The sequence below is a fragment of the Canis aureus genome, chromosome 37, assembly GCF_053574225.1.
Source record: "Canis aureus isolate CA01 chromosome 37, VMU_Caureus_v.1.0, whole genome shotgun sequence".
In the NCBI taxonomy this organism is placed as follows: domain Eukaryota; kingdom Metazoa; phylum Chordata; class Mammalia; order Carnivora; family Canidae; genus Canis; species Canis aureus.
The window spans coordinates 21,310,385-21,322,907 of NC_135647.1; the positions used below are offsets into that span (position 1 = coordinate 21,310,385).

Sequence of the window (12,523 nt, forward strand, 5' to 3'; positions counted from 1 at the left end):
AGGTCCTGACATAACCCACAGATAGAGCCAAGGATCCAGAGGAATAGAGGGCTTGCCTTTTAGTCAATCCTACGTAAACTGTACTTACTTCAGTCAGAGACTTGATATGTTTTGAGCAGCAATGAGTGGAATTACACTCCCAGGCAAAGTCTAAACTGAATAGAAAATGAAAGCTTTAACTTTACTTTGAGGGAATTGGCCATGGACAGAACCAGAGACTTCTAAGAACTTTGGAACCACTCTAGTTCTATACCTTTAAGGTTTTTCTTAAGAGGCTATTTCAGTGGACCATCTTTCTTAAAATAACTTTTAGATGAAATATTCAAATAAATCAGTGATAGAATGAACCCCTATATAACTAAATTGGTTTGTCCTACAGGGTTATTTTGAGCTATAAGCCACTTAACATGTACCAAAAATTAAGACTTCGATTTCAGAAAATGTTATCTAAGGCTGATTTTTTAAAATAGTATTTTGAGCTCAAAACCATTGTCTCTTAAGACCATTCTCCATGTTTGTCAAAACCTATCTGCCTACGGGTATACCTTTCCTTTTGTGCTCAAGTAGGGAGATGTTTTATCTCCCTTTATCCATGGTAGGGGACACTCCAGTGGATGCCTGCAGCCACAGATAATATGGAACCCTGGGATTCCTGGGTGGCTCAGCGGTTTAGCCACTGCCTTCGGCCCAGGGTGTGATCCTGGAGTCCCATCCCAGGGTGGATCAAGTCCCACATTAGGCTTCCTGCATGGAGCCTGCCTCTCTCTCTGTCTCTGTCTCTCATGAAAAATAAATAAAATCTTTTAAAAAAAAATATGGAACCCTATAGTACACATACAGTTTTTCTCCTATATGTACATACCTTTGATAAAGTTTATACATTAGACACAGTAAGAGAGTAAAAACAGTAACTAGTAATAAAATAGAATAATTACAACTATGTGCTGTAACAAAAGGTGTGTGAATGTGGTCTCTCTCTCCCAGAATACTGTTCCATACTCACTCTTTTTCTTCCTGTGATGGTGTGAGATGATAAAATGCCCATATGAGGAGATGAAGTAAGGTGCACGATGTCAGCATTGTGACGTAGTGTTAGGCTACATTGATCTTCCAAGGATACATCAGAAGGAGGATCGTCTGCTTCAAGACTGGTTAACCAAATGCAACTGAAAACACAGAAAGCAAAACCACAGATAAGGAGAGACTACTGGACTTTGTTCTTTTCAAACAGTCCTAGCTTTGTCAGCACGGTGTCCCTCAGAAGGATAGAGTTGAGCGTTTAGCACGGGGATAACCTCTTTTCTCTGGTTCTAAGCCAACCCTATTAATCTATGTGTTAGTAATCTCTAAACTAGTGAGAACATCTTATATTTAAAAACTTTTTCAGTGGTAGTCAATCAATAAACACACTGTTTTCCAGTGAAACTGCTTTGTAACCAAGTTTGGACGCAGAGATAAAAGAATAGGCCTTAAACCACGTACTTAAAACTACCACAACCAGACTTTTTCTGTCTGACGTATTCTAAAGTAATTTAACCACATATGTGATGTTGTTGCAGGAATAGACTTGTGATGATGTGTCCAAATTATGCTTAATATAGGAAATGTTAAAGAATAATGTACAGTAATTGGAGATACATGTACATTATTTCCAGAACTGTCTAACATTGGTAACTCACTACAATAATTATTAAATGATAGTGAGGAAAATATATAAACATGTGGTTAGTAGGTGAAATAAAAAATATCTAAAATTGCTTGTTAGGTTAAAAAATAATAGCAAGTGTCAGTTAATTGCTACATATAATTCTGGCTAAATATAATTGAATTTTTATTCCTATTGGTTTAGAAATCTTACATGTACCATTGGGTCACAGATTTTTATGACAATTTTTGGTATTTCGTTTTCTAGTAAGATTTTTTGATTGAACAGTAGTTGTAGAGTGCCTATTATAAGCAAAGCATAGTATGGCCTGTGGGGAAGAAAGATGAACAGGGTCAGGTTGCCTGTCATGAAGAGATGGAGAACCTGGTGGGGTGATACACTATCCATAAACCCGCGGGGACAAGGCAGTGGAATGGAGGTACGCCGTAAGGCTAGAAACAACATGCTAGAGGCCAAGAGGTGGCCTGGAAATGGGACTGCCGTGAAGCTGTGGGGCACGGAAGTTGGATGTATGTGCTCACTGGTGGGAACGAAATTTTCCCTGCAAGCTATAATACTAAAACCACAACTTTACTGCAAAGAGTATTTTCCTTCTCCCTTGATCTAGCAACTAAATATTACCAGAGAATTCCATCCTGTGTTCAGAGACTCATGTTTAAAAAAAAAGTAGTTTTTCTCTTTCCGTCTCTCCTTCCTCCAAAACTCTGTTCCTGGGATCCCTGGGTGGCGCAGCGGTTTGGCGCCTGCCTTTGGTCCAGGGCGCGATCCTGGAGACCGGGGATCGAATCCCATGTCAGGCTCCCGGTGCATGGAGCCTGCTTCTCCCTCTGCCTGTGTCTCTGCCTCCCTCTCTCTCTGTAACTATCATAAAAAAACAAAAAAAAAACTCTGTTCCTTCTTCCATATTTTCCTCTTTCCTTTTCCATACATTTTCCCGGTCATCTAGAAATACGGGATTTTGAATTCTGAGTTTGTCATTGACCTCCCTTTGTAGCATGGCTGCTGCACTGTGGTAAAATTCTGTTTATCTTTCAAAGATGTTTATCTGTTTATCTCTACTAGAAAGACTTGCCAAACCCGCAGGCCAAGTTATTCCCTCCTTCCTCATAAATATCCCTGTTAGAATAATTTAGAGTATGTACCTGACACCATGAGCTTTGTAAAGCCTTGGCCTACTTCCACTTGAACCTTCACTACCTAACCCAGTACCTGCTGCCTAAATGGATGTGTGTGTGCAAGCGAGCAGACACATGGGCTAGTGACTCTCCTTTGACTAATAAGTACGTGCCCCAAAATGTCATTCTTTGCACCTCAGAGATATTGGTTACAAATAAAATAACTATTTTTAAATAATGGTGAAGATTCCCCCAAAACTAATACTTCAGAACTAAAGTGGTGATAAATAAAGTAGTGATAAATTTAGTCATCTTAAATAACAGTGAGTTTTTACTTTTTTAATAACATCATGATAGAAAGATATATAGTATAGGCTGTTTTAAGAAATAGGTGTTGAAATTGGAGTCACATTTTTTTACTACCTTTAAGCAAAACAAAGTGGTTAGTTACAGTGGAGGAGTGAAGGGACAAGCTGGGGGAAGAGCTGTAGAATCACAGCCTGATCCAAGATACTCAGGCAAGACTGGGTGGGCACATCCACAGGTCAACCAGCATCGCCTCAACCAGCCACAGCCCACGGTCCTGAGCAATCCCACGGGCCACTGTAGCAGAGGAAAAACATGAGAGAGCTCTAATGTTCTGCGCCTGGAATCTGCAAATTAAACTGTGGAAAGATTAGCAGGAGACAAAGTATACAAATTCTGTTCATATTAGTATTTTTATAGGGCATGCGGATGGCTACATAGAAGAATGAAGCCCCCCATAAAGCAGTTAGACTTGGGGACTCATATGCCATTTTTACAAAGGGTGATGAACTGTGGAGAAGTGACGAGGCACAGAAAAGGACTGGGGCTTTTGGCAGGTAGCGTATTATAGGAAAGTGACTAGGAAACACCTGGAGGGAACTAATGAATTATAAGGGATGTTTTCATTTGGCTTCTTTGTGCAGACTCGTTTTGGTGTAGACTCCCATCTCCAGTAATAAGAATGTTCTCTTTTTCCTGGTACTGGGAGGACACCTTTCTCGTGGGAAATTTATCCCCTGCTTTCTGGACAGAAGGAGGACAGAGTGCCCTTCCTGCATCTCCTGTTTCTCAACTGCCTGCCATTCAAAGTAACCAAATGCCAAAGTGGCATATTTGGGGGCAGAATGTTCTGATCCTCTTTGTTACTGTGACCTGACTTTGGGGTGGCTGTGGGGTCTGGGTGGCAGGGGACTTTAGGGGAGAAAAGGTTGGGGACCTCTGGTAAGGATCTCTGCTGTAACTAATGGATTTCACACACAGCTGGTACCCTTCTTAGGCTGTGTTACTGGAGGGTTAATGGAGATACAAGTAAAGTAATAAGGCTGTGCCTGGTATGTAGTCAGTGTGCTGGACCACTTAGCTGTTGGGAGAGAAGGGTTTGAGGTCAGTTGTGATGCTCAGTAAGTAGCCTTTAATGACTGAGCAGGACTTGCAGGTGGGAACTGTTGTCGCAGGTGAGGGACCTGCCCATTCAGCCTCCAGCTCTTGAACCTTAAAAGAGCAGCCTCAGTAGAAATTTTGCCCAGATCAACATTTCCCAAAATGTAATGGGTATTACTCGGGGTGCAAAGAGGTTCCGTAAATGAATCTGGGTGCCTGGCTTTGTCTTCCCATGTTTCCAGGTTTCTTTACTGTTTTAATATGCAACTATTCTTGGTAACTCTTCCCAAGGGGATACTAGTGGATTTTTTTCCCCCACATAACACATATTAGGAAATGCTGTCAGATCTGATTTTCACCTGCTTTAGTCTCTTGAAAGCTCAGCTAGGCAATTGGAAGGTCCTCCCCAAACCTACCAGGTCACCCGTGTTCTGCCGGCTGTGGCTATGGTTGATCATTTACACCGAACTCCTTATTTCTAGGAAACATGTTTTGCAAACGAATGCAGCAAGGAAAGGCTTCCCAACTGAACTTCAGTGTATTGAACATGGGCCAAGAGGCTGGCTGGGGCCTCTCTTTTTTCTTAATCCATGGATAGTGGTTCTAAGTAAATACTGTTTATCACACTCCTGTGGCTTTTAATGCAAGATTTACACTTTTAAGGTTTTAGGAGGTAGTTAAAGAAGATGGAACTGATTTCAGTTTGTATGCCCAGTATTCACCGTGAACGTGCCGTTTGTGGATTCTGGGCTGGGCTTATTGGATCATGGAATAACAGACAATACTGAGGCCAATTGCCCTCGTGCTCTGAGCATTTATGTATATTGAGAAGTCAGCCTTAGATTTAGGCCAAGTAATAAAAGTTTCATGCAACTCAAAATCAAAGTTTATCGCAGATTTCTGATCCCTGAGTTTTCAGTGCTAATATCTAAGTGGCAGGGAGTAAAGCCCTTCATATTTTATTTTACCAGTTAGACCTGGTATATCACAGTTGTGGTCAGCATCCAAAGAGCAGCAGTTGCTAAGACCTTGGACTTAAGCAGTTAGAAGAAGAATATCAAATTTTAAAGGAAAAAGCCCAGTGACATTATAGTGCAGGGTTTTATTAGCAATGCAGTACATTCCTCTCCTGCACTTCTTTACACTTCTGTAAAGTGTCTTGGCTCCTGTCAATGTAATGGCATTTAATTGCCTATCTTCAGAATACCATGTCTTCCTAACCATGGCATGCACTTAAGTGTCCAGAAAGTGTCACTACCTTTCAGAATTATCTGTATCCCACGAGAATTACCAACACTTGACTTTGGACAGGAGCTGTAGGTAGTAACCAAGACATGGAAGGTTAGAGGGACAGCCTACGGCCAGCTTCCTTCAGCCACAGCATACCCTGAAGGGAAAGATGTAGTACACTCACAACTAAAGATGCCTGTTGCCTCCAGTCCTTCGGCAGAATGAAGAGAGCTAGTTTTATATTAATCATCAGAGTTTATTTTGAAACTGCATGTGTGGTTTGGCCTACCATGTATACTTTATTGTTGTATTGGCAGTTAAATGGCAAGTGTCGTTCTAATATTTAGTCACTATTAATATGAAAAACTAGTATGATAAACAGCAACCAAATTTGTAAATACAGACATTTGCTCATTTTTCTTTAAAGGCTTCAAGTTGTTTAAAATAAAATTAAATCTTAACACACAAACACCTACTAGATGATTCACAAAGATGTTATGGAAATTATGTAATGCATGGAAATATTTTGACCTACTTGGAAGAAAGATACAGTAACAAGTTGTTTGTATTATAGATGGCCAAGCAAACAAACTCTGTTTCAAGGCAGTATAGCACCTAGATCAAAATAACCATCCCTTAATTATAGTGCATGATATTCTGTGCCTCATGCTGCTTATGACATCCCAGGAGACATAGAGGTTAATTGCATTTTTAAATTCATAGAATTTTAGACAAGACTTTAGAGATGCCTCTTCTCTATGAAAAGCAAAATTAAAGCTCTCCAAAGGGAGAAAGGGCTACCAGATTTTGTCAGTAAATCTAGGGCTGTGATTAATGTTTTAATTTGCATAAATTTACATATAGCTTTCAGAGCCCTTTAACTCCAAGTAGGCAAAGCAAAGTTAGCTAATGGCCTCCCTTACCCTGAATTCAATCCAGTATTCAGAGTTTGAGGGAATTGAGACCCAACTTGTCCCTTACTGTCCTTTCCAAAGCCAGGATACTCAGGGGAAGCTCACCAGGATTTTGACTGTACTTTGCAGCCGTGTCTAGGCCCTGACATCCTTTTTATTTCTCTTCTGGTTTCTAGTTTTCTTACGGATGGGTATGGGTCCTATATACCCAGAATATTTTTATGTAGATTTTTCTTTCCTTCTGAATAACACAGAAAATATTCTATTTTGTACATTGTAAGAAGACATAGGTAGAATCATTCTGCATTTTTTTTTTCTGGTATGTGAATTATCCTTAATAATATATTGAGCACAAACCAAGTGACTTATCTTTCTGTGTTCCCTCATGTCTTTCCTTCATTGCTCATTTACTGTTGCTGGTGACTGATGGCAGGAGGAAAGGATAAAGCAAAATGCATTTTATTTGGCTCCTTAGCAGCACTGATAGGAAATTTTAGGTTTTTTTAAGATTTTATTTATTTATTCATGAGAGACAGAGAGAGAGAGAGAGAGGCAGAGACACAGGCAGAGGGAGAAGCAGGCTCCATGCAGGGATCCTGACGTGGAATTCGATCCCGGCACTCCAGGATCACGCCCCAGGCTAAAGGTGGTGCTAAACCACTGAGCCACCTGGGCTGCCCTGATAGGAAATTTTAATGAGACATTTGAGTTTAATGACCAATAGTAATTTCCATCATTCCTGCTTTATACCCCCCAAAAATGGAAAATCCGGAAGTAATTAATTGAATATTCTTACTCTGGATAGTTATTCTCCATAAATTTTAAATCATCTAAAGGTCATGTCTTACACTGGCTAGTTCACACTATAATTTAAAATAAAATTCTTAAAATTGTATTCTGTAGCCTGACTTTTATCCCCTATTACATAATGAAAACTTGAACTTGCTTTCGTGGGACAAGGTCAAGCTTATTTTTGGTAAATGTAGTGGGAAACAGAGCCAGAAAACCCTGTCCCTGCACACAGAGCCTTTATGTCACGGTGATAACTTTTAAAAGAGAAACGGCCAATTCCATAAGAAGAGGATTTGTGGATGTGAAAATAATTCATACTTGAGTATTATCTTGTTTTTCCCCTGAGCATTTGCTGGACTCCACAAATGAAGGACCTGTTCATCTTTCAGGCCAGGAATATGTGAAGAAAGAACTGGAGATCTGAGCCTCTGTCACCAGTTCTTAGATTCCAGCTTGTGCAGGACTGCCTAACACCCATGTCTAAAACCAAATAAAAGAGAAGCCAGGACATACCCACTACTTGATCTGTATGCTTTACTGCAGAAAGCTAGGCCACAGTTTTATAGGTGGCCTTTACTTTGATAAATTGGTTTACATTTTGAAAAATCTTATTTGCAACAAAATGTCAGTGGCTATGAGGAAGTATCTAAGTGATAATTACAAGTTCAACTTTGATGAATTATAGTTTAAAGATATTAAAGGTTTCTAAGCACCAAAAAGGAAACCTGGACAGAATGCTTGTACATTTTTCCTCTAGGGCCAGTGGTTCAGAACATCTGCTACGGGATGACGGCGCCTTTCTTTCTGTTATTTTATTAGTTTAGTGGTTTGTTTGTTTTTTTAAGAGACTATTACTTTTTAAAATTCCCTATTTTCAAAATAAATAAATAAATAAATAAATAAATAAATAAATAAATAAATAAATAAAATTCCCTATTTTCAGAAACCTGAAAATCTGTAATTATATGAAATTGTTTTTTTAGGTCATAGTGCTTTTTGAATATGTTTTTTCTCATGTGTACATAATTATCAAATTTATTTTAATAGATATAGTCTATTAATTTATCATAATTTCTTTGTTTATTATTGGACATGTAGATTAGAACTTAAATCCCACAAAAGGGGGCTGAGTGGGATGAAAGTTCATGAACCTAAGCCTAAATTCATGAACTTTCAGAAGTTCATGCCATGGGGGAAGAAGCTCCTAGCACCACCTCCTTTGAGCCCTAGGCAGTTTTTTCTCTTCTTTCTCTCTCTCCCCTACTTTGTCTTTCTCAGTCTTTCTCTGTCTTGCCCTTCTGTTACTTTCATCTGTCAAACCTGGAAATAGGAATTACTCAAACATCTGTCTTTTCCATAACTAGACCTGGGCCACCAACCACAACTGGAGAAGAAGAATCACCATGTTTGGCAAATGGGTACCATCGTTCTGGATGTTTCCAACTTCCACTGGCCCCTTCCCATTATTTGGCAAGTTCTGGAGCTGGGCATGCTCTCATTTTCTCAAAGAAAAGTTATGAAGAAATTATGGTTAGTGTAATAATTTAGAAAGCATAGGCTCTAGTAACTGAAAGTAATTATTGTTAGCATGCCGTTATATTTCCTTCTAGTTTTTCTGTGCCTATATATTCCACAATGGAGGTCATTCTGGGTATATAGTTATAGCCTTCATTTTAAAAAACTAACCCTTAGAGGCTAAAGTTAGATTCATATTCAACACCTCCCACTAAAATAAATTCCAGAAAGAGTGAAACAAAAAAAATGAATCCATAAAGATTCTGAAGAATACATGAGTGAATTTTTTTTTGTGTGATCACACAGTAGAGAAGCTTTTGTACATATAATTAACCCAGAAGCCATAACATACAAATTGATAACACTTGACTCCTTAAAAACTAAACATCTCTACATGACAAAAACATCATAAACAAAGCCAGAGGACAAACTGGGGAGAGCATTTCAACTCACAATAGATCTTGCAAATGAATTTTAAAAAAAATCAGGGCAGCCCCGGTGGTGCAGCGGTTTAGCGCCACCTTCAGCCCAGGGCGTGATCCTGGAGACCCTGGATCGAGTCCCCCGTCAGGCTCCCTGCATGGAGCCTGCTTCTCCCTCTGCCTGTGTCTCTGCCTCTCTCTCTCTGTCTCTAAGAATAAATAAATAAATAAATCTCTTAACTCTTAAAATAAATAAATAAAAACCCACCAAACCCAGGTTTGGGGGTAAGAAAGAAAAAATCATTCAAAAAAACGTAAAGGATATAAAAAGAAATATAAATGGCTTTAAGCTTGTGAAAAGGTGGTCAGCTTCATTCTCCCCAAATGGGCAGAAGATCTTAATAGACATTTTTCCGAAGAAAACATAAAGATGGCCAATAGACACATGAAAAAATGTGCAACATCTCTCATCATCAGAGAAATGTAAATCAAAACCCCAAAGAGAAATCACCTTACACCTGTCAAAATGACTATTCTCTAAAAGAAAAGAAATAACATGTGTTGGTGAAGGTATGGAAAAAAGGGGGACCATTGTGCACTGTTAGTAGGAAAGTAAATTGGTGCAGCCATTGTGAAAAACAATATGGAGGTTCCTAAAAAACTTAAAAATAGAAATGCCATATGATTCAGCAATTTTACTTCTGGGAATATATCTGAAGAAAATGAAAACACTAATTCAAAAAGTTATATGCACCTACCTGTGTTCATTGCAGCATTATAATAGCCAAGGTATAGAAACAACCTAGGTGTCCATCAGTAGCTGAATGGACAAAGAAGATGTGGTGTGGGGTGTGTGTGTATATATATGTAAGTATATGTGTAAAGTGTGTATATATATGTGTGTATGTAAAATATATATATATATACACATATACAATGGAATACTACTCAGCCATAAAAAAGAGTAACATTTTACCTCTTTGTGACAATGCAGTCAAACCTTGAGGTAGTTATTCTAAGTAAGGCAAAGACAAATACCATATGATTTTGCTTACATGTGGAATCTAAAAAAAAAAAACAAATAACCAAACAAAACATGACCAATATCATAAATACAGTCAACAGAATGGTGGTTGCCAAAGGGGAAAGGGTTGGAAAGTAGGCAAAAATGGGTGAAGAGAGTCAAGAGACACAACCAGTTCTAAGTCATACGGAAGTAATATACAGCATCCTGACTATAGTGAATAATATTACAGAGCATACTTGAGAGTTGCCAGGAGAGTAAGTCCTTAAAGTTCATTTTGTATGGTGACAAATGTTAACTAGACCTATTGTGGTGATCATTTCACTGTGTATACAGGAAGCAAATTATGTTATACACCTGAAACCAATATAATGTTATATGTTACACCTCAACAACAACAACAAAAAATTTTAATAAAATAAGATACTGTTTTCACCTGTTAGATTAACAAAGATCAAAATTTGGATAATACATTGTTTTAGCAAAGATGTTAGGAAAGAGTCACATTTATTTCCGATGGAACCTCTACACAGAATTTGGACAATATTTTATCAAAGTCGTAAATACATATGTCTTTTGCCTTACAAATTCTTGTTCTCAGAATTGATCTCGTAGACACCCATATGTGATGCTATAGTAAACGAGGATATTGATTAATTACAGCATTGTTTGTAAGAGCAAGATTATAAGTAACCTAAATATCCATTAATAAAAGCCTGGGTGGATGAATCCTACTTCATCCATACAGTGGAATATGACACAACCTTTTATGAGTCAGCTCCATCCATTTGTATTGATCTGAAATGTTCACTGATAACATTCCAATAGAAGAATTAAAGGTACCCATCGTGTGTAGAATGCTGCCACTTGAGGAAGAAAAAAATACAGAGGTTTTGTCAAGAACCTACTCTCTGACAGCTAGTAAGAAACTGCTGTGATTGCATCTAGCGTGAACTGGGAGGGAGACTAATCTTTCTCACATTTTTTACACCTTTGACTTTTGCACCTGGGACTTTAAGTTTCTTGAAACATTGATTTTAAAAGCATAATTTCATAAATTATGTAGCCACTTCTCCATTGTTGAACATTTAGGGTTGTTTTTAATGCTTACAAATAGTTCTATAAGATTACTAAAAGTAGAATTACTAGATAAACAATTATGAACTTTATTACACATTATTATGCTATTTTCCCCACAGGAAGTACAGTTTGTACATCTACCAGCAGGACGTAAAGGCCCTTTGTTTTCATTTTTGTTTTTGGTTTTTTGGCCCTTTGTTTTAAAAAAAAAAAAAAAATCTGCTAATTTGATGGCAGAAAATCATAGCTTGTTTAAATTTGCATTTCTCTAATTATGATGGAGACTGAACATTTATCTCTCTAAATTTAGTCACTGTTTGTGCTCTCTTGTGAATTATTGTTTCTGGACTCTTACTCATTTATTTACTGTGGTCCTAACATCTTTTGCACTCGATTTATATGTGCTATGTATATGCTAAGGATATTAATCTTTTGTCATACTTGTTTCTAACTGGGTTAGGTCTTTAAGGACGAGTAGGAGTTAGCCAAGAAACCAAGCTGGAGGAGGACATTCCTCATATAGAGGAGTAGCAGGCCTGAAGGAGAGAGGACTGAGGACATGACACATCTTGTTGGTGGTCTGTGCTGGAAGTGGCGCTTGATAGAGTGGGAGAGATGAGCAGGGGTATACCATCCGTGCATTTGACCCTTATCCTGAAGATAATGAAAAGCCATTAGGGGATTCTAACAGAGAAGTATGAAGTAGGTTTTATTTATAGCAGCTGCCCCAAGACTAAGGAGCTTTGGTCTCCAAAGTAGGTTTTCTGGTAGTAACTTCACCTCCTCAGTCCACAACTCCTCTTATTGATCACTGTCCACCTTTTTAAAATAATTAATCTCGATTATTTCACTCACTCTTACTGCTTATATCAATAGCTCTTTCCCTTGTAATGCTCTCAGCTGCTTCTCTTTTCATAAGACAGGATTGGTCCTTGAACTATAGGAACTCTTGAAGCAATGTTGAGAAACCAGATGATCTTTTTAAGCTTTGTGATGCAAGAGACCATTTTTTTAATGCCTTTTCAAAGGATTAACAACTTGGCTTATACCAAGTTCTTTTTTTGAAATTTGGATAGAGTTTACTGACCTCTAGAGGAGGCATAGCTTAGAGTTGAAAATAAGACTGTAAGTCATTGGGGTTCAGGACGCAGCTCTGCACTTACTAGACATGTAATCTTGGCCTAAAAGTTCTAATTCTCTCTGACCCATAGTTTGTAAGGATTAAATGAGAACATATATATCCACGTACTTAAGCATAGTGCCCTGTGTGTGGTACTTGTGCCACCAATCATAGATATTATTTTGTTCCCCTCTTTGGGCCCTGAAGACAGCAAATGACTGCAGAAAGCAGCCTTTCT

General features: G+C 38.3%; 1 protein-coding gene across 17 annotated transcripts in view; it reads left to right on the top strand.

Annotated features, from left to right (window-relative positions):
• LYRM4 (LYR motif containing 4) overlaps positions 1 to 12,523 on the top strand; it is a 159,291-nt gene that overhangs the window by 21,201 nt on the left and 125,567 nt on the right. For 11 of the 17 annotated variants that reach the window (XR_013373835.1, XR_013373836.1, XR_013373834.1 and 8 more), the window contains one exon: positions 8,489 to 8,654. The exons of the other annotated variants lie outside the window; for them this stretch is intronic. Coding sequence is in view for 7 of the 11 variants with exons in the window: in XM_077886344.1 (XP_077742470.1) it covers positions 8,539 to 8,654 (116 nt within the window). In the remaining 4 variants the exon portion in view is untranslated. The remainder of the gene's footprint in view (positions 1 to 8,488; positions 8,655 to 12,523) is intronic. 17 annotated transcript variants of the gene reach the window in all.